This window comes from Garra rufa, chromosome 22, assembly GCF_049309525.1.
Source record: "Garra rufa chromosome 22, GarRuf1.0, whole genome shotgun sequence".
Lineage (NCBI taxonomy): Eukaryota > Metazoa > Chordata > Actinopteri > Cypriniformes > Cyprinidae > Garra > Garra rufa.
Window position 1 is genome coordinate 9,037,853 of NC_133382.1, and position 23,345 is coordinate 9,061,197.

General features: G+C 36.2%; 1 protein-coding gene across 1 annotated transcript in view; it reads left to right on the top strand.

The window, feature by feature from the left end:
* bicc1b (BicC family RNA binding protein 1b) overlaps nt 1-23,345 on the top strand; it is a 102,776-nt gene that overhangs the window by 37,509 nt on the left and 41,922 nt on the right. Inside the window, exons 3-5 of the mRNA XM_073828428.1 lie at nt 13,508-13,587; nt 14,568-14,726; nt 19,744-19,797. Coding sequence (XP_073684529.1) covers nt 13,508-13,587; nt 14,568-14,726; nt 19,744-19,797 — 293 coding nt within the window. The remainder of the gene's footprint in view (nt 1-13,507; nt 13,588-14,567; nt 14,727-19,743; nt 19,798-23,345) is intronic.

Below are 23,345 nucleotides of genomic sequence, written 5' to 3' on the forward strand. Positions count from 1 at the left end.
TGGTCTCAGGATGCTTTACTGTTGGCATGACACAGGACTGATGGTAGCGCTCACCTTCTCCGGACAAGCCTTTTTCCAGATGCCCCAAACAATCGGAAAGAGGCTTCATCAGAGAATATGACTTTGCCCCAGTCCTCACAGTCCATTCGCCATAATTTTTGCAGAAGATCAATCTGTCCCTGATGTTTTTTTTGGAGAGAAGTGGCTTCTTTGCTGCCCTTCTTGACACCAGGCCATCTTCCAAAAGTCTTCGCCTCACTGTGCGTGCAGATGCACTCACACCTGCCTGCTGCCATTCCTGAGCAAGCTCTGCACTGGTGGCACTCCGATCCTGCAGCTGAATCCTCTTTAGGAGACTATCCTGGCGCTTGCTGGACTTTCTTGGATGCCCTGAAGACTTCTTAAGAATTCAGTGGAAAGTTTTTTAATTTTATTAATTTTCATGGCAAAGAAGGACTATGCAATTCATCTGATCACTCTTCATAACATTCTTGAGTATATGCAAATTGCTATTATAAGAACTTAAGCAGCAACTTTTCCAATTTCCAATATTTATGTAATTCTCAAAACGTTTGGCCACAACTGTAGATCGGTTCGTTTGGTCCATTTGGTCCATTTAGTCTGGACCAAAAAAGAAAATGATACATTTGGTCCTGATCCGCTTAGCGTTATCACTGGAATTTTTGACAGCGGACCTAAAGATACTAGAACTAAAGGCATAGTGATATGTTCACAATCTGATTGGTCGGGTTGAATGACGTATATTAAGTGATGGAATTCACCGAACACTCCAAACAAAAAGAAAAGGTGCGTTTGACTTAAAGTGGCGCTGCAGGTGTATGACATCAAAGTACCTATTCACTGATCGGTCTGTTTAACGCTGCTTTAGGTCGAATACACCTAATGCCATCTTCTGTACTAAGCACACTCATTGTTGCATTTATATGATTTTATTAAAGGCTCATAAAAGGCACTTTATCTCCTCGTTGCTCCACATTTGCCCTTTGCTCATTTTGTTTTGGATACACCACTTCGTTCCCTTCATGAAATCATGTCACATAGCGTCGCATCTTGTCATTACTCCCTGTTTTTGGTTCGTTTAGAAGTATTTGGACCGTGTTGCATTCATATTCATTCAAACCACACCAGAGTTCGTTTGGAAGCATTCACAATTACTCAAATTAACCGCACTAACAAAGCAATTGCACCAGAGTTCGTCTTAATCTAACCAAACATGACGAGTGTGAACACACCCTAAAACAATTCAGATGACTAAAATATGACTAAAACTAAATGGCATTTTAGTCAAAAGACTATGATTAAGATTAAATTTGCTGTCAAAATTAACAATGAAACAAAAATAAATCCACTGCGTCCTCAGTGGCTCTGATGTTGGGTAAAAATGAAGTTGGGAGAAAACAACAATGCAGTTGTTTTGTAGTTACATCCAACTACAAAACACCTGCATTGCTTACGAGACATTGTTGCCGCTACAGCTGCTCAAGGGTGGAGAAAATGGCAGACAGCGTACAACAGGCTAAGGGTGGAAATATGCTAATATGGGACAGTCCATCAGCGGAAATCAAAATGGCTTGATAATTGAGACTGTTTAGTTTTTGGGGAATAAAAAAAAAGGAGTGAATGGATTTTCATCATTGTAGGGTGGTTGTGTCCTCACACTGCTAAGACAGTTAGTCTTGCATCCCATGTCCCCTTTAACTGTACATATTAGTAGTTTAAATAGTACCTTTTAAAAAAGGCACTGCCCCAGTGACAGCTGTACCTTTTTTTCTGAGAGTGTATAGCAACAAATCAGTTTGGCTATGCTTAAATTAATCCTTTAAAAATGCCCTAAAAATTTTCAAACTCTTATCAAACACATACTGCTTCGCTGCTCCCTCTGTCCGAACCATGTCATTTTCTCACATACAAAGACAGAACCTGGCTGACATTTCTGACTCACCCTCACTCCTAGCCCATCTTGGCCAATCCAATTCGGAGCACTGAATAAATCTCGGGCTGCTTTATGGAAAGATTTATAGGAGGACGGGAGAACAGAACTCCCACTGGCCTGCTCTTAAAGGGGGGCAGCAGCTGTAAAAACAGTCCGGAGCGCTCCGTTCTTCCAGCGCTTATCACCCGGTCCACCGCTATGTTGCATCAGACCAGGCTCTCGTCTCCATGGAGAGCTGCTAAGCTGCTGGCGTGCGCGGCCCAGTATGCTCCCACAGTGGACCCAGAAGGGATTTAAGGTTCCTTCCTTTAAATGAACATCTTTGGCTCTTTTGTCGGCAGATTTTGGACACAATAGACTCGCCCTCTCGATCCCAAGGAAATAAATTTCTTCGCAGAATGACTTTGTTACAGTGTGAGGAGCAAATGAGACGTTACCATAACAACAGATGTGAGGAACATTGGAATTTTATGGCTCCAACAGGATTTGATACAAAACAAGTTCTATAAAAAGTTCCATAAATGTATTCACTAATTTCAAGCTAGTGCAATAAACTTTAAATAATCAGAGAGAAATTGGAGTGCATGCCTGAGCATTGTTTTTCTCACGCATACTACAGGTGAATAAGGAAATTAAATGTAATAATATTATTATGTTTCATAATATTACATTTTTATTTTTGTAAATTGTACATCAAACAATATATTTTGTATTGTGCTTTAGTTTTAAAATATTTAAATATGTTAAAAAACATTTAAAAACATTTTCAATAATTATTATAATTTGAAATGTGTACTTTATGAGAATATAAATAATACAGTAAACCACTTATATATAATATAATATAAAATAGGAAGGATTTTATAGTTAATACAAAACAAGTTCTATAAATAGGTTCATAAATATATTTTAATAATTCAGATTTGCAATAAACTTATTTATAAAATAAAAAGCTACACATCAAGAAATAAGAGTTTATGCATTTTTATTAATTTTTTTTTATTTATTTATTATAATAATATTTCATATTTATTTAATTTCATAATACTGCATTTTTCAATTGGAAATTTGAAAAACATTAAACTACACATAAAACAATATTTTGTATTGTTACTTTAGTCACATTAGATTTAAAAATGAGCTTTATAGTAAAATATAAGGATTCATAAAATAAAATAAGAGTTTATGCATTAGAAATTGTATTTACTTATTTATTTATTTATTATACCTAAAGTAAATATTTATTTCATTTCATTGCTTTTTTATTAAACTACACATAAAACTAAATATTTTGTATTGTGACTTTTGTCACATTATTTATTTTATTTTATTTTATTTATTTTATTTTACTTTATTTTATTTTATTGTAATGATCTCAAAAGGACTACAGACTCTTTTGCCTGAAATAAATTATTATAAATTATAATTTGAAAATTAAGCTTTGTAATATAATATAATACAATACAGAGTTCATAATATAAAATAAGAGTTCATACATTAGCATTTTTATTTACTTATTTATTTATTTATTATACCCAAATGTAATATTTATTTAATTTCATAATACTGCATTTTAAATAAAAAATTAAATTTTTTTAAAAACATTAAAGTGCACATAAAACAATATATTTTGTGTTGTGACATTAGTCACATTAGTTTTATTTTATTTTGCTTGAAATAAGTGTTTTTCTAAATTATAAGTTGAAACATATGCTTTATAATAATAATATAAAAAAAAACATTATCAAAGAACCCTTAGTCAATTGCCTTTCATATTTTAAAAAGGAAAGCCTAAACTTTGGGGTTATATATATGTGTAATTGAAGTGTCAAAAAGGATATAAATTGATCAAAATTACGAGCTAAATTAACTTTTCATATAATTTTAAAAAGCAAAACCTAAACTTTGGGGTCTCTATTTTTGTTACATATATATGTAATTTAAATGTCAAAAAGGATATAAAATAATAAAAATTACGAGTTTATAAATTCTGTTGGCTCTTTTCCTTGAAGCTTTTATTTGGTAGATGCAAAACACTGCAGAAATCCAAATGATTAAATCCTTCCAAAAACATGATTTATTCTCTTAAGTCCTTTATGTATTTCCCATCAATATAAAAACAGGCAGTCTCCTACAGTATGTGTATTTGAGCTGTTAATAGTGCAGTGAGCACACAGCAGCTCACGTGTATGTTCTCTCTGACTTTATAGGAACACAACAGCAATAAACATTTAGAGTCACTTGGGAGGCCTCATCGCCGTTTAGAGGGCCACAGGAAAGCCTGAGCCTCTCCATTAAGGTCTCACTATTATCATCAAGCCTTCTTTGGTTGCAGCCCTCACACGAGAAGATGTTATCACAGCTCCACTGCAGCCGCTACATCTGTCTGTATATGATGGTGCAGCAATCCAAAGTATGTAGTAGAAAAACAGAGCAGCTTCCTGCTTTCCTCCATGCAAAAAGGCCTGTGTGACCTAAGAGCTCCATTAAAAAATTACTGTCATTTGAAGTGGAATTAATTGCTAGCCTCCATAATAGATTTCTCTCTTTCATGTGAACGGGGCTGAATTCAGCCAGAGTGCGTGAGTGTATTTTGTTTTTGTTAGCTCATGAACATCTGTTCGGTCACACACAGCAGTAGAGGCGCATAGTTTTCGCACTGTTTGTTGTGCAAGATGTCGTGACACCAGATGTGCTAAATCATGTGACTTACGAAGCACATGAGAACGCAACTTTAAAAGTGAAGGAATGGAGGAGATTTATAGGACCTATATTTTGTGGGATCTTAAAAGCATGGATCTAAGGATATTACTTTTCTGTACTTGAAGCCTCTTGGTGGAAAAATTGGTGAACATATTTGTAAGAATACTTCCCTCCTTAGACCACCTTAAAGTTTAAAACAAGAGAGAAAGCCTTGAGGCTGCCACCCAGTGGTACAGCAAAAATAAAATCCAGTGACGGAGAATTAAAAGAGAAGTTCAGTTCCAGAACAAAAATGTACAGATAAGTCATTCAAGATGTTTGTGTCTTTCTTTCTTCAGTCGTAAAGAAATTATGTTTCTTGAGGAAAACATTTCAGGAATTATCTCCATATAGTGGACTTCAATGGTGCCCACAAGTTTCAGCTTCCAAAATGCAGTTTAAATGCAGCTTCCAACAGTCGAGGAAGAAGGGTCTTGTCTAGCGAAACGATCGGTCATTTTCTTAACAAATTGACAATTTATACACTTTCTAAACTCAAGTCGTCTTGTCTATTCTCTGCGATGTGCATGCGAACTCTGTAATCCAGGTCAATATAGTTAGGGTAGGGCGAAAAACTCCCATCCTGTTTTCTTCTCCAACTTCAAAATTGTCCTGCATCACTGTTTTACCCTTTTTTGTAAAGGGCATTTGATCTTCTTTGCATTTTCACTTTGTAAACACTGGGTCGGTACTTCCAGAGTGATGTAGCACGATTTTAAAATTGGAGAAGAAAACAAAATGGGAGTTTTTCAGCCTACCCTAACTGTATTGACCTAGATTACACAGAGTGAGCATCGCAGAGAATAGACCATTTAAAAGTATATAAATGGTCAATTTATTTACAAAATGACCAATTGTTTCGGTAAGATAAGACCCTTCTTCCTTGGCTGGGATTGTTTAGAGCCCTCTGAAGCTGCATTTAAACTGCATTTTGGAAGTTCAAACTGGTGGGCACCATAGTAATCCACTATTTGGAGATAATTCCAGAAATGTTTTCCTCAAAAAACAGAATTTCTTTTCAAGAAACCATCTTGGATGACAAGGGGGGTGAGTATATTATCTGTAAATGTTTGTTTTGGAACTGAACTTTAAGCGTGTGGACACCCAACCTTAAAGTTACTCCAAAAAACTTTAAATAACCAGAGAGAAATGCTCATACCTTAGCATTTTTTTCTTAAGCATACTACAAATAATTAAAAAAATGATTTAAAGGGTTAGTTCACCCAAAAATGAAAATTAGCCCATTATTTACTCACCCTCAAGGCATCCTAGTTGTATGACTTCCTTCTTTCAGACGAATACAATTATATTACAATACAAGTTATTTAAAAGTAGTTCTGGCTCTCACTGGCTCTCTGGCCTCACATGGCTCCTGGGGGTGAATAAAGGCCTCCTGTAATGAATCGATACGTTTTTGTAAGTTTGTTTATATCCATATTTAAAATGTAATATTCATTTTTCACTAGCTTGCGACGTATGCGCCGCTGAGTTTCATTACTTTAACAAAGGAAAACCAGTCTCCTCTTGGCTTATATGGAAATCCTTCGTCATTTTTCTGTACAAATCCTCATTTTGTATTTCTAATTCGTGACCGTTTTATTTTTATCTCTTTACTGCACATCTGCATTCGTCACTTCTGAGCTGCGCATGTGCAATGCCAACGTCTCGTTCAATGTCCCTGCCTGGTGGAATGATCTTCCCACCCCTATCTGGAATGCAGACTCCTTAACAGCTTTCAAACGACTGCTGAAAACCCATCTTTTTCGACACTATGTGACTGAATAAAAAAAAATAAAAAAAAATAAAAATTCTCCTCTCTTCTTGATCCTCCCTTCTAGCCTGTTTTTCCTCTCTTTCTTGATCTTCTCCTTCTAGCCTGCACTCTTCTAACAACGCCTGATATATGGTATTTTTGAGCACTTCCTATGTTGATCTGCCTCCTTAGGATGAATCACTTGTTGTATTCCCAATTGTAAGTCGCTTTGGATAAAAGCGTCGGCTAAATGAATAAATGTAAATGTAAATGTACATAATTCGGCAGGAATGGCTTTCGTGTATGACAGCGCAAGCTAGGGAAAAGTGATTATTACATTTTAAATATGGATATTTTTCTTACAAGAACACATCAATTCGCTACAGGAGGCCTTTATTCACCACCCAACGCCGTGTGAGGCACTTTTGGATACACTTTATTGGACTTGTTTTGGACTGTTGAAAAGAAACACCTGCCCACTGCCATTATAAAGCTGGGAGGAGCCAGAACAATTTTTAAATATAAATTCAATTGGATTCGTCTGAAAGAAGGAAGTCATATACACCTAGGATCAGGGGCGCCGCTAAGGGGGGGAAAGTTAGGACGATTCTAAGGGCCCAAGGCCTTTAGGGGCCCCCAGATATCTGCTTTGGTGTGGTAGGGGGGCCCAACCTCATATTTTGTCATAGGGCCCAAAATTGCGAGCGGCGCCCCTGCCTAGGATGCCTTGAGGGTGAGTAAATAATGGGCTAATTTTCATTTTGGATGAACTAACCCTTTAAAAAATTATGTTTCATAATATTACATTTTTAATATTTATTATTCTTTATTATTTGAATTTATTTTGTTAATCTCATACAGATTTTAAATAATTAAATAAAGTTTTAAATAATTATTATAATTTTAAAATGTAAAAAATCTAATATAGTGAACTTTTTTCTTATTAAATAATATAATATATAATATAACATAACTTTGATATAATATAGATATATAATATATCATTTAAAATATATAAATTATTACATACTTTACAATGAATGAATTCATTCATTTCATTTGTAAAGTATTTAATCATTTACAAATAATGATTAATAAATTACAATAAATGTTCAAATGATTCAAAATAAATATTTGGCATTAAAAGTAGCTTTGCATTACTTAACACTTTTGCTGCAAGACTCAAAACAGTACATTTTAATGTTATAATATTCCTAGTTATATACATTATTTTACATTTACATTTTACATTTATGCACTCAGCAGACCTTTTCCAGTAGAGGAACATAAGCAATTTTCCATAGAAACAAAAATATTTATAGTATTCAATGCCACATTAATTAAAAAGCTATGTTAGGAAACTTTTGTGTGTGTGTGTGTGTGTGTGTGTGTGTGTGTGTGTGTGTGTGTGTGTGTGTGTGTGTGTGTGTGTGTGTGTGTGTACCTGGTATTTATGACATTATGGGGACCAAATGTCCCCACAAGGATAGTAACACCAGTAAATTTTGACCTTGTGGGGACATTTCTTAGGTCCCCATGAGGAAACAGGCTTATAAATCATGCACAATGAGTTTTTTTTTTTTTTGAGGAAGTAAAAGTGTGCACAATCTCCTGTGAGGGCTAGGTTTAGGTGTAGGGCGATAGAAAATACGGTTTGTACAGTATGAAAACCATTACGCCTATGGAATGTCCCCATAAAACATGTAAACACACACACACACACACACATACATGTGTGTGTGTTTTTGAAATGCAGAAAGTTTCATGTGAGGGGTAGGTTTAGGTTAATACAGTTTGTGCAATATAAACAGCATTACGCCAATGGAATGCTCCCATAAAACATGGAAACCCAACATGTGTTTTTGTGTGTGTGTTTGTATATGTGGCATCAGTGTATATTTCTAAACCAAACATGCTAATGTAGATGCACATTCTCCTGAACATCTTTTTAATACAAACTGCTACTGCTGTCTTTTATACTACTGCTGTTTTCACTCACAGTGGCAGCACTGCAACAGTTTGCGGGCCTCTCAACACATGACACAATCCACTGTGGGCATTTCCAAGCAGCCCATAAAACGCTGCGGCCTCCAAAACAGCATGCTTCATTTAGCTCACGCCACCCCCTGTGTGGATAAACAACTCTCAAGACATTTCCCTTAAACTCAACTTCTCCGCTAATCCAACTTAAAAATCATAGAAACAAATCCAAGAATCCTAAACCTATCACCAAACAACATGCTTTCTATAGCCAGTAGCAGGCAAACAGATTCTTTCCGCATGATTCAGCATGATGATTCATAACTCTAATGAACTGATTTGGTGTATTCAGCTTGTTGGTTGTTTGATTTCTCCCCGTTTTCACATTCCCCTGCTGTGTTGGAAATGACTGATTTAGACTCTCAGAGGAATGTTTTTCAACAGATGTGTTTCTCACCACAATCAGCGCAGTGTGCTGCTTATCAAAGCCAGCTGTGGATGGAGGTGTGTGTCAGCAAAGCATCCTTAGATGGAGCTATATTTAAACACTAGTCAAAAGGTGTGAGGAAACCATTTGAAAGAACATCCATGATGGGGTTTTCTAGTTGGCCCCTGCTAGTGCCTACTGTAACTACACCATTATGGTCTTTTGTTGATAGCCATTGGCAAAAAAAAAAAAAAGGTTCAAGAATCATACTGCGTAAAATCCATTGGAATGAATTGGAATGCTAACAAATAGCTCTTTTCAGGTTTAAAGGATTAGTTCACTTCCAGAACAAAAAATTCCTCATAATTTACTGTCATCCAAGATGTTCATGTCTTCCTTTCATCATCCAGAAAGAAATTAATGTTTCTGAGGAAAATATTCCATATAGTAGACTTCAATGGAGATCAATGGGTTGAAATTTATTTTGCCTGAAGAAAGAAAGACATGAACATCTTGGATGACATGGGGTGAATAAATTATCAGGATTTTCTTTTCTGGAAGTGACCTAATCTTTTAAATTAGAGTGACCAGACATTTCTGTTTTTCTTGGGGACAGTCAAGTTCTGGTTTTTGGTGTCCTGTCCCCAGAAATGTCCACGTTTTACGGCCCCTTTTTTTCCTACTTTAGCCATGAAAAACTTTACCTGGATAAGAGCAGTTTTAAGGTAGTTCACAAACTAAATATTCATATTTAAATGTTCCTTGAAAAAAAAAAAAAAAGAACAATATTAAACCAACCTGGTCTCATGAGGAAATGTACCTATGGGAACTTTTTCGCATGACATGAAATACAGACCGCCAAGTACGTTTCGTTACATTCAATGTGAAATGTCCACTGGGTGGCGTTAAAAGAACGTTTGTTTGTTTTTTTCCTCAGAACAGATGTACATAGATATGGTATGTTTTATGTGATGTTGGTTCTCTTACGAGAGGTCTCTCGTACTGCGTAAGTATCTTACGCTAGGGGAAAATCCTTTTCTGCGAGATATTGAAGCCAAAAATTATCCTTAATTTTGAAATAATGTAAAGCGCGTTGCAGCAGCATACAGACATAGGCGAAACAGCTTGCGCTGTGGCACCGCAATTCTGACTTGAAATGTCCATTGACTGGCACTATAACTCTAAAGGTGTGTTCACACCGGACGCGACTTGCGCGGAAAAAACACGTTATTCGCGCGTAGTTGAACGCTGTGGAGCTACTTTGTACCTCGTAAATGGCGTAAAACAGTGATTTATTTACATGGCTACTCCGATGCCCTATTCACTCTCATTGACAACCTGTTGTTAGCATCGGCTAACTAACCCCAGATTTCGGACTGCAGGACACAAACCGAGATGAGATATGCAAGGTACGTTCACACTCGGTATCATGATTCAATACATTTTAGGTCAATATCACACCGGACTTCTCCTTTAACTTTTGTGAGATACTGTACATTTTTCGATATATTTTTTTTTAATTGACTGATCATTTTACTAGATAAAACCCTTATTCCTTAGCTGGGATCATGTAGAACCATTGATCCCCATTAAAGTCCACTATATGGAGAAAAATCCTGAAATGTTCATTTCCTTTTGACTGATGAAAGAAAGACATTAACATCTTGGATGACAAGGGGGTGAGTAAATTATCAGGAAATATTTATTCTGGAAGTGAACTAATGCTTAAAATTAGGATGACAGACATCTTCACACGACTCCAGCCCATCAATGAACATCTGGTGAAGAGGAAAGTTTCATGTTTGTAAGAAGTAAATCCATTATTAAGGCATTTTAACTTTAAACCATCACTTCTGGCTAAAATATGACTCCATAATCCATAACAATGCTTCCGCAGTGAAACTAGGGTGAAATTTCAATGACACTTTGCTTTTCGTTTCAGAAATCTTCTCACCATAGTTAAAATACTGTAACCCTGTTGAACTTTAAAGTGCCTTAATATGCTAGAACATAGGGTTTAAGTCTAGAAATTTCCATGAACATCTCAGGAATCCGAAACAATTTGTCAGTGCTTTCCACAAAGCCACCCTCTCTTATATTTATAACAATAAATGCACCAACAGCATGAGGATTTATGGTTTTGAAGCAATTTAATAGCCATTTTTGCTTTGCATGCACAAATTTGAAAGTTTGGCGCATTGTGGCAGCCTTGAACACCATCTACAACCTCATTGCTTCACTGGGTATGCAACAGATATTGCATTACAACATTTTCACCACTCTTGTAAATCCAACCCTTTAGTGGATGCCACTCAAAGCTGGTGAGGTGGACAATAATTGCCAGCGTGGAAGCTGAGCGGTCCTAATCATCGGGTGTAATCCTACATGTGTTAAACCACACTCAGTTGGCGCGTTCACATGAGACGACCCCTTTGTATGCAATTATATTCCTGTTTTTCCCCTAACACCACAGGATAAACTGTAAAACCTCTAGTGAGCACTTGAGCTTGACCACAGAAAATGGTCACATTACATGCAATTTTAACTAAGGTCAGTCTTACTGTAGTGGCTAACTCTGAATGCTCTGTATGTTTTCTGCTGCGTGGAATGTCGCTGGAGCCGGGCTGGAGCATTTTCTTCCCGCAGTGTCCGTCCAATCAGGCCGAATGGGTGTTTTGCAGGATTTTGTGGCTGAGAAATTCGCTTCTGCGTGGGACAGTAATTTAGCGTGGCTTTTTCACTCATTCCCGCTGGCATTGAAAGCTCTCATCACGAGCTTCCTTTAAGCGCCGGAACAGCAGCTATAGCACGGAAAGCCAGACGTTTAGCGTTAGACCTGGAGCTTTGTGTTTGTCTTCTTCCTTCGCGGACAGTGAATTATATGGCTTGGTGTGTCTTGTGGGTTGCTTTAGATGCTTAAACTGCCTTGTTACCAAAACTTGTATGGGACCATATGAATACCATGGTTTTTTTTTCCTCCAAAAACTTTTTATTTCTTTGCAAATCACTTGTTTTCCTTTCAAATTGTTCTGTATTTTCTGGAATCGTGTTTTTAATGATTTAATTTAATTGAATAATTAAAAATCAAGTTGAATTCAAACTTTAACAGTGTTAAGTCTTTAACAAAAAAAGATGCCCAACAAAGTCATTTTTATGTGTTCTGTATTAATTTTTCAAATTTATAAAAAAAAAATTGTGTCAGTAAAAGAATGTTTAAATTAAAACATGCAAAATGTGTAATATTCTGTTAATAAATTATGTTTTGATAAATGGTTGATAAATTACTATATTTCTTGCTTAAAATGAACCCAAAACATGTTGGGAATTAACATTCATTAATATGTTCACTAAATAATAATTGAATAATTAAAGTAATTTTAAACTACCTATTAATAAATGTTCATCTTGATTATTGCTTAAAGGAACACTCCACTTTTTTTGGAAATAGGCTAATTCTCCAACTCCCTCCGAGTTAATAAGTTGAGTTTTACCGTTTTGAAATCCGTTCAGTCGTTCTCCTGTTATATCACTTTCAGCATAGCTTAGCATAGATCATTGAATCCTATGAGACCAATATAGCTTCACGTTCAAAAATGACCAACGAGTTTCGATATTTGTCCTATTTAAAACTTGACTCTTCTGTAGTTATATCGTGTAAAATGTATATACCGGCGGAAAATGTAAAGCTGCTATTTTCTAGGCCGATGAGATTAGGAACTACACTCCCATTCTGGCGTAATAGTCAAGTTTGAAGAAAAATTGTGAAATGCTTATAAAGTGAACTCTTTGAGCTTATGGAGATGAAGTTTATAAATTTAGAGATAATATTCCATTTCACAGTTTGATTCAGTGTACAGCTTTACATTAGTTTTGCTTTATTCATCCAAAATTTGCCAAATCCTTCGACATTCTGTATACAGTAAGTTTTTCTTTGAGGAAATCATAGGGCCCTACACTGTTTTTGTTCTATGTTGAGTAATCTCTTTTACATAATATTTCATCTAAAAATTAAATTAACTCCAGGGGGTTGCTTTACATTCCAATCATTGGTATCATCTCATTTAGGTGGGTGGGTCTTGGGGGGAAAAGTCGTAAATTGGACCAGACATTTTGTCCTTATTCAGAAGTCTTTCTGTAGTACACTAAGCAGAGGTCTACTACATGCTGGCTTGAAGATTGGGAAAGTAGATTAGTTCTAAGGAATTTGGGGGTTTTTGCAATAAGACGTAAGATGTTTATGGTACGGAAGTCAATGACAGAATGAGCAAGTGCTGGAATGATATAAATATTGTCTGGATTTATTTATCCGTGAAGCACTTTATGCCATTTTCTCCCAGCCCTATTTGAATCCAACATTATTCATGTGAGATATGACTTACCACATAATTTATGTTAGTAAATGGGCATATTGTCGATAAAGCTTTATTATGATAAATATAACAATATTTTTACATTTTCTAAAATGTAGGCCTCAACTAACTATGCAGAACTGTCTACCATGATACATGATCCTTCCCAAATGATTCTGATATGTTAGCAAAACAGTTGTGTAGCTTGCTTAGCGGCTTGTTAACTAATTATTATGGAAATTGTACATTTGGGGTAAATAAACGTATTTATGTAATAAACCCTATGTATTTTCGTCTTTCAGATCCACATATCAAAGTTAGCGGTAAAAGGGACAATGTGAAGGAAGCCAAGGAGAAGATCATGTCTGTCCTGGACACAAAGGTGAGCATGTCAAGTCAGATTGGATGATTCTTATTTGATTTGTCATTGTGCATTTGTCATCCCTGTCATTTTTGTTTGCTGTAGTAACTGGATGCATTCAGTTTTAGGTCAGCTGTGACATTTGAAGCAATAGAATTTTAAGATCCTGAGAGGAACTATGTGGAACTTGACATTAGGAGTTCCTCATATATTTATAAAGAATGAATCATGGCTTAAATCATATTGGGCACAGGAAAGACATATGCCATTGCATAATACAATTGGTTGACTCTGAAGCCATCTGTGGCATCTGTTTTACCAAAGCATTAGAGATTGTTATAGATAGATAACTGGTCATTTCCGCCAGACATAATGCAGAACATCCACCAATGCCAACTGAAGAGTTAGTTGTAACATAACTATACATTTGTGAACTAATTCCCTCAAATGTTTGACGTGAAATGGGAAATGGTGTGTATTGACATCTCTCTGTAGACTTGATGTAATGGAAAACTGACTTGGCTGTAGCTCATAGATCTAATTCAGCCTGTCACAACTTTAATGAAGCTGCTCAGATGGGCGGGATCTGTTTTCCCGTATTTAAAAGTGAAGCAATTTTGTTCACTTTTAAAGTATTTTCAATAATTAAAGTGTTCAGCTTGAAAAACACTGCACTGAAACAAAGCACAATTAGCCACCATGAGCAAACAGAACATATTTCAAATCAGATCCTGCGCCAGCCAAGTAAAAAATGTTTAAAAGCAAATAAAACAGTAATATTGTGAAACATTATTACAATTTACAAAAACTGTTTTGCATTTGAATATATTTATGAAGCTGAGTTTTCAGCAGCCATTAGCTATATATTCTGGTATACAAGCAGTATTTCTGATATATATGGGAATGCTGTTGGACAAATAACTGCATAGAAATGACACCTTTAAAACGAGGTGGCAATGGTACCATATACGTAATAAAATCTGACTCTTTTGTTTCTTCAGAGCAATCGCGTGACTCTAAAGATGGACGTCTCACACACCGAGCATTCACATGTGATCGGCAAAGGGGGAAACAATATCAAGAAGGTGATGGAGGACACGGGCTGTCACATCCACTTCCCCGACTCCAACCGCAACAACCAGGCTGAGAAGAGCAACCAGGTGGGATTCTGACTTACCCAGCTCATGTAAACAAGTCCAGATCTAATTTCATCCCAACAGTCAAAAGAGAAAATATAAGAAATTACTGAAATTTGTGCATAAACAAAAAAATGACGTCTATTTTTAGGACCGGAAGCATCTTTAGTATTGCAGCATTATTTTTTATAACAATTAACAACAACTTTTTGAAAAAAATCTTAAGAATATACTCAGCAGCATCTCTAGTATTGCAGCATTATTTTTTATAACAATTAACCACAGCTTTTTGAAAAATTGGTTAAGAATATACCCAGCAGCATTGGACATTTGAACCCAACGTCGGACTGATGTTGCATTTTGGTTGAAAATGAAAATCGAGTTGACTTCAGATTGCAGCATCAGATTGTCAACAACCTCCAACGTTGGAAAGACGTTGCATTTTGGTTGAAAATGAAAATCGTGTTGACGTCAGAATCCAACGTCAAATTGATGTCAACCTCTGATGTCAGCCAGATGTTGCATTTTGGTTGAAAATGAAAATCGTGTTGACGTCAGAATCCAACGTCAAATTGACACCAACCTTCGATGTCAGCCAGATGTAGCATTTTGGTTGAAAATGAAAATCGTGTTGACGTCAGAATCCAACGTCAAATTGACACCAACCTTCGATGTCAGCCAGATGTAGCATTTTGGTTGAAAATGAAAATCAGGTTGACGTCAGAATCCAACGTCAAATTGACATCAACCTCTGATGTCAGCCAGATGTTGCATTTTGGTTGAAAATGAAAATCAGGTTGACGTCAGAACCCAACATCAAATTGACGCCAACCTCCGATGTCAGCCAGATGTAGCATTTTGGTTGAAAATGAAAATCGTGTTTATGTCAGAATCCAACGTCAAATTGATGTCAACCTCTGATGTCAGCCAGATGTTGCATTTTGGTTGAAAATGAAAATCGTGTTGACGTCAGAATCCAACGTCAAATTGACACCAACCTTCGATGTCAGCCAGATGTAGCATTTTGGTTGAAAATGAAAATCAGGTTGACGTCAGAATCCAACGTCAAATTGACATCAACCTCTGATGTCAGCCAGATGTTGCATTTTGGTTGAAAATGAAAATCAGGTTGACGTCAGAACCCAACATCAAATTGACGCCAACCTCCGATGTCAGCCAGATGTAGCATTTTGGTTGAAAATGAAAATCGTGTTGATGTCAGAATCCAACGTCAAATTGATGTCAACCTCTGATGTCAGCCAGATGTTGCATTTTGGTTGAAAATGAAAATCGTGTTGACGTCAGAATCCAACGTCAAATTGACACCAACCTTCGATGTCAGCCAGATGTAGCATTTTGGTTGAAAATGAAAATCGTGTTGACATCAGAACCCAACGTCAGATTGACATCAACCTTCGATGTCAGCCAGATGTAGCATTTTGGTTGAAAATGAAAATCAGGTTGACGTCAGAATCCAACGTCAAATTGACATCAACCTCTGATGTCAGCCAGATGTTGCATTTTGGTTGAAAATGAAAATCAGGTTGACGTCAGAATCCAACGTCAAATTGACATCAACCTCTGATGTCAGCCAGATGTTGCATTTTGGTTGAAAATGAAAATCAGGTTGACGTCAGAACCCAACATCAAATTGACGCCAACCTCCGATGTCAGCCAGATGTAGCATTTTGGTTGAAAATGAAAATCGTGTTGATGTCAGAATCCAACGTCAAATTGATGTCAACCTCTGATGTCAGCCAGATGTTGCATTTTGGTTGAAAATGAAAATCGTGTTGACGTCAGAATCCAACGTCAAATTGACACCAACCTTCGATGTCAGCCAGATGTAGCATTTTGGTTGAAAATGAAAATCGTGTTGACATCAGAACCCAACGTCAGATTGACATCAACCTCTGATGTCAGCCAGATGTAGCATTTTGGTTGAAAATGAAAATCAGGTTGACGTCAGAATCCAACGTCAAATTGATGTCAACCTCTGATGTCAGCCAGATGTAGCATTTTGGTTGAAAATGAAAATCGTGTTGATGTCAGAATCCAATGTCAAATTGATGTCAACCTCTGATGTCAGCCAGATGTTGCATTTTGGTTGAAAATGAAAATCGTGTTGACGTCAGAATCCAACGTCAAATTGACACCAACCTTCGATGTCAGCCAGATGTAGCATTTTGGTTGAAAATGAAAATCGTGTTGACGTCAGAATCCAACGTCAAATTGACATCAACCTCTGATGTCAGCCAGATGTAGCATTTTGGTTGAAAATGAAAATCAGGTTGACGTCAGAATCCAACGTCAAATTGACATCAACCTCTGATGTCAGCCAGATGTTGCATTTTGGTTGAAAATGAAAATCAGGTTGACGTCAGAACCCAACATCAAATTGACGCCAACCTCCGATGTCAGCCAGATGTAGCATTTTGGTTGAAAATGAAAATCGTGTTGATGTCAGAATCCAACGTCAAATTGATGTCAACCTCTGATGTCAGCCAGATGTTGCATTTTGGTTGAAAATGAAAATCGTGTTGACGTCAGAATCCAACGTCAAATTGACACCAACCTTCGATGTCAGCCAGATGTAGCATTTTGGTTGAAAATGAAAATCGTGTTGACGTCAGAATCCAACGTCAAATTGACACCAACCTTCGATGTCAGCCAGATGTAGCATTTTGGTTGAAAATGAAAATCAGGTTGACGTCAGAATCCAACGTCAAATTGACATCAACCTCTGATGTCAGCCAGATGTTGCATTTTGGTTGAAAATGAAAATCAGGTTGACGTCAGAACCCAACATCAAATTGACGCCAACCTCCGATGTCAGCCAGATGTAGCATTTTGGTTGAAAATGAAAATCGTGTTGATGTCAGAATCCAACGTCAAATTGATGTCAACCTCTGATGTCAGCCAGATGTTGCATTTTGGTTGAAAATGAAAATCGTGTTGACGTCAGAATCCAACGTCAAATTGACACCAACCTTCGATGTCAGCCAGATGTAGCATTTTGGTTGAAAATGAAAATCGTGTTGACATCAGAACCCAACGTCAGATTGACATCAACCTTCGATGTCAGCCAGATGTAGCATTTTGGTTGAAAATGAAAATCAGGTTGACGTCAGAATCCAACGTCAAATTGATGTCAACCTCTGATGTCAGCCAGATGTTGCATTTTGGTTGAAAATGAAAATCAGGTTGACGTCAGAACCCAACATCAAATTGACGCCAACCTCCGATGTCAGCCAGATGTAGCATTTTGGTTGAAAATGAAAATTGTGTTGACGTCAGAATCCAACATCAAATTGACGCCAACCTCCGATGTCAGCCAGATGTAGCATTTTGGTTGAAAATGAAAATCGTGTTGACGTCAGAATCCAACGTCAAATTGATGTCAACCTCTGACATCAGCCAGATGTTGCATTTGGTTGAAAATGAAAATCGTGTTCACGTCAGTACCCAACATCAGATTGTCATCAACCCAATTTAAATAAGCTTTTCATTGATGTATGGCTTGTTATGGTAGGACAATATTTGGGCGAGATACAACTATTTGAAAATCTAGAATCTGAGGGTGCAAAAAAATCTAAATCTTGAGAAAACCACCTTTAAAGTTGTCCAAATTAAGTTACAAATCAAAAAATTAAGTTTTGATATGTTTACAGTAGAAAATTTATAAAATATCTTCATGGAACATGATCTTTACTCAATACCCTAATGATAGTGATAATTTTGACCCATACAATGTATTTTTGGCTATTGCTACAAATTTACCTGTGCTACTTAAGACTGGTTTCGTGGTCCAGGGTCACATATTGTTAAATGTAATTTAATCCTCTGATGACGAAGCTTATCAGCATCATTACTTCAGTCTTCAGTGTCACATAATCCTTCAGAAATGATTTTAATATGCTCATTTGATGGATAGAAACATCAAGAAATAGTGCTGCTTAATATGTTTGTAGAATCCGATCATTTTTCTTTAAACATTGTAAGTCCTTCCTGTCACTTTTAATCAATTTTATGCATTCTTACTGAATAGATGTATTAATAATTTCCTTAAAACAACTTTTGAATGGAAGAGTATAAGCAAAAATGATAACTTAATTAATGTATATTTAAAATTACATTCTTGTTATTTTAGGTTGAAATACGACCTGGACATGTTCTTGACAAGTTTCTTAAGCTATTCACCCAAAAGATAAAAATTTCTATCTCAGGTTCTGGAGAACTGTTTTTATTTCTAAAATGATTTTATGTATCGCTGAGCTACTGAATGCATGCATATTGTCTGCAGCCTAAGGGAGTATAAAGCCTGAGCTATAATTGGATGTGAGATGGGTTTTCAGACCTGATGAAGTGGGGAATGTAGAAATTGAGCAATGACATGACACTCCCTCAGTGTGGGCTCATGGGTTGGTTTCAGAGTGGCTGGTACTTGCTGACAGGTGAATGAGAGCCAGCCAGGCTAGAATGAAGAAATTTCACCTCCTAGTGGTGCTCGCATGATAACATTTGGCTGACTGGTATTTTTTTCATACTTAAGGGATTAGTTCACGCAAAAAATGAAAACCATTTACTCAGCCTCATGCCGTTCCAAACACATGACTTTGTTTTTTCTGTGGAAAGTCAAATAAAAAATTCAGAGAGGAATATTCAAACTCTTTATTATTTTATTATTCCATGGCTTTGTGTCAGGAATAGAGCAAAATTGAAGCTGAATATTTAGTATTTACCAAATGATGATGCACTTGGATAACTTGTTCTCCATGTAAATACATGTGATTTTCTTGTTTCACGTCAGATTGTAATCAACCTCCAACGTTGGAAAGACGTTGCATTTTGGTTAAAAATGAAAATCGGGTTGACGTCAGAACCCAACGTCAAACTGACGTCAACCTGAAATGAAAATCGGGTTGAGCTCAGATAGCTTTGTGTGAGGAATAGAGCAAAATTGAAGCTGAATATTTAGTATTTACCAAATGATGATGCACTTGGATAACTTGTTTCTCCATGAACATATGTGTTTCTGCAGGTGTCCATAGCCGGCCAGCCAGGAGGAGTGGAGGCTGCCAGAGCCCGAATTCGGGTAAATAAACATTCATAATATAATTCCGAACGTCTGTGTTTTTCTGCGATAAAGGCAGGAAGTAGAAGTGGGAGTCTGTTTTTTATCTTGAGGAAGCTGACAGGTACAGGGGGTGTTACTGTAAATGATTTTTTGGATGAGATAAACACATTCCTCGGCATCCCAGTGGTCATCCCAGCAACACAACAATCAGAAATCTTTCTCTGAATGTTTCTAGTGCTTGAATCAGAACTGCTGCCCTCCGTTGGTATGTCATAATCATTACAGCCATTTCAATCCATTTCAATGGCATAAACACCACCGGTTTCTTTCAACCCGGCTGTATAGACAAAAGCCTTTTAATAGGATAAAACATGAGAAATCGGAAGATTGTAAGACGCTTTTGACAGTCAAGGTCTTAGGTCTCAGCTTCAATAATGGCTTGATGCGGAACACATGGTGCCAATTGAAGTTGGTTTGAAACTGCCGTTTTAGTGATATCTTGACTGTTTGGCCGGGTGTCGCCTAATCCGTCCAAACTCTCTCCTCCGATTTCACCAGCGCCAGGGCTCCGCACACGTGCTTCCTCCTCAGAAAGAACCAAGAAAAACAAGCCAAAGCATTCAAGCACAGCGGGCTCCCTTAGTGTTTGCACAAAGACCGAGCCCCAATTAACTCGAGGACGTTCCACACCAGCCTTCACTATTGTTTCACGAAGCAATTTGTATAAAATGAGCACCTTTGAAAAACCAGGCTGCTCCATTTTTCATGTCCAAAACATATAAAGTTCTGTGGGTGAAATGTACATTTGAGGGAAGGATGTTAGTGGGGCAGCCGCACTTTTCCTCGTACTCGTTCGCGTGACCAGAACTGCTGGGAATTCTTCTCTTGACCACCTAATCATCTCCACTTTTTCCTCTTTTTTTCTCTTCAAAAGATCTTCACCCACAGCCGTTTTAATGCTTTATTATGCCGTTACGCCCATGTGAATGGTATAGCGCGAGCATAATTCTCCCACTTAACCTCAAGTCAAGTTTGAAGTCTCTTTTCAGGCCAGCTGAGATTGTTGTGGTAAAGTTAGAATGCAAATTAAGATTTTTTTTATGAAACCTGAGGTTTTCTGTCTCTCAATGAAAAGCCCAGGTAACCAAAGGTTAAAAGATAAAACAAATCCACAGAGTGGTTTAACCCCAAGTATTATAAAGAGATAAGATCACTTTATATGATGAGTAAATGATTTTTACTTTTGGATCTGTTTAATCTTAATGTTGCACAAAGGTCAATGATAAATAACAGCATTAACAATAAAGTTAAAAAAAAAAAAAATATATATATATATATATTAACATTTTTTAATTGCATTTGTGGTGGTTTTGATAAAATGTTGTGCCATTTTCAAGAAAATCTTCAAAATAAATGACTCTAAAAATGTGGTATAACAACTTACAACTTTTGTAACAAAAGTCTATATAAAAAGTGTATATTATATATAAGTAACATATTTCAGTCTTATTATTATTTTTAAATAATAATAATATAGTTTCTTTTAATTATTTGTACATTTTTATTTTTTATATACACTACCAGTCAAAAGGTTTTGAACAGTAAGATTTTTAAAGTTGTTTAAAGAATTCTCTTCTGCATTTATCTGATCCAAAATAGAGCAAAAGCAGTAATATTGTAAAATGTATTTACCATTTAAAATAACTGCTTTCTATTTGAATATAATTAAAAATATAATTTATTCCTGTGATCAAGCCTAAAATTATTATTTATATTTAAAGCAGTTGAGTACATTCTTTTCCAGGATTCTTAGATAAATAGAAAGATCCAAAGATCAGCAATTATCTGAAATAAAAAAGTGTTTGTAAAGCTTAGAGTCGGTATATATATATATATATATATATATATATATATTTAGTAAGGATTGTTTAAATCGATCAAAAGTGATTATAAAGACATTTATAATGTTACAAAAGAGTTCTATTTTAGATACATGCTGTTCTTCTGAACTTTCTATTCATCAAGAAACCTGAAAAAATTCTACTCAGCTGTTTTGAAAATAATAATAATAATAATAAGTGTTTTGTTTTTGAGCAAATCAGAGTATTAGAATGATTTCTGAAGGATCATGTGACTGGAGTGATGATGCTAAAAATTCTGCTTTGAAATAACAGAAATAAATTACATTTTAAAATATATTCAAATAGAAAACAGTTATTTTAAATAGCAAAAATATTTTAAAATGTTACTGTTTTGCTGCACTTTGGATCAAATAAATGCATGCTTGGGGAGCAGAAGAGACTTCTTTAAAAAAAATAAATCTTACTGTTCAAAAACTTTTGACTGGTGCTGTACATCACAAAATAATTCATTAATAAAAATCCTTATATTTTGGGAAATGGCACAACCACATAACATTTTACAGTCTGAACTATCCTTGTTATAAAAGGTCAAATTATCTGAACTTGAAGTCAAAATAATACAATATTATTCTAAACTTAAAGGCAGAGTTTACCCAAAAATGAACAATTATTACCTTTTACCCACCCTAATGTTTCTTTCTTCTGCTGAACACAAACAGTTAATAGTAGACATTGACTTCCATAGTATGAAAAAAAATCCTATGGAAGTCAATGGCTACCATCAGCTGTTTGGAACGACATGAGGATGAGTTAACAATGACAGAATTTTCATTTTTGGGTGAACTATCCCTTTAAGAACACTATGTTATGGCCCCAAATTATTTTAATCCAAAAAATTAAAAACATCATCATAGAAAAGTTGTATTCAAACGTTGAGCATTGTATCATTGACCTTGTGTTTGTACTGCATGTTTGTGTGTGAGACCCTGCATGTTTGGCCATGACCCAACGCTTGATGCTTGAGCGATTAGCCTGTTTAAAGTTTAGCCTTGCTAAGTCGAGTTAATTTTAATTAAAAATGATCCACAGAGCATCTTCTTTGCTCTTCGAATACATGTTGTCTGTGAAAACAGAGCACAAATACAAAAGTTATTGATTGTGCAGAAGGTCAGAGGAAAGCTCAGCCCTCTTGTTTGTAAAGGATCAGAATACAGTACTCCCTTCCAAATTCCTTATTAACAATAAGCAAAACAAAAGCACAGGAGGTTTTTGTTTGGAAAGCTCCGCTCATAGCCGAAGCATAAGCCTTTGGTTAAAAATAACCATGGTTATGGTTTTAATAACTCAAGAATGAGGAGAACCATTAACAAAGATGAATGATTGGAATTCCAAAGCTGGATACCCTGCTCCTAGCTAAAGTTGAACCTAATAAACATCTCCTTGTCTAAAGGGAGAGTGACTGTCCCGACCACATCTAAAGAGGCAGAGAATGTCTTTCATTTTGGCCCCCGGTACAGAATATGGGTGAGCGGAGCCCCCACAGCATATGGGACTGATCAGAGCCACATTTTTAAGGGTTGGCCCATTCATTCTGTTTACCAATTTAGTTTGGTAAGGCACTGTTTGCTGGGCCCTTGATGACCCTAAATCACCATAGAATGATGGGAAATATTTGCTTATTCCGCTTTGTTTCTAAAGACTTCA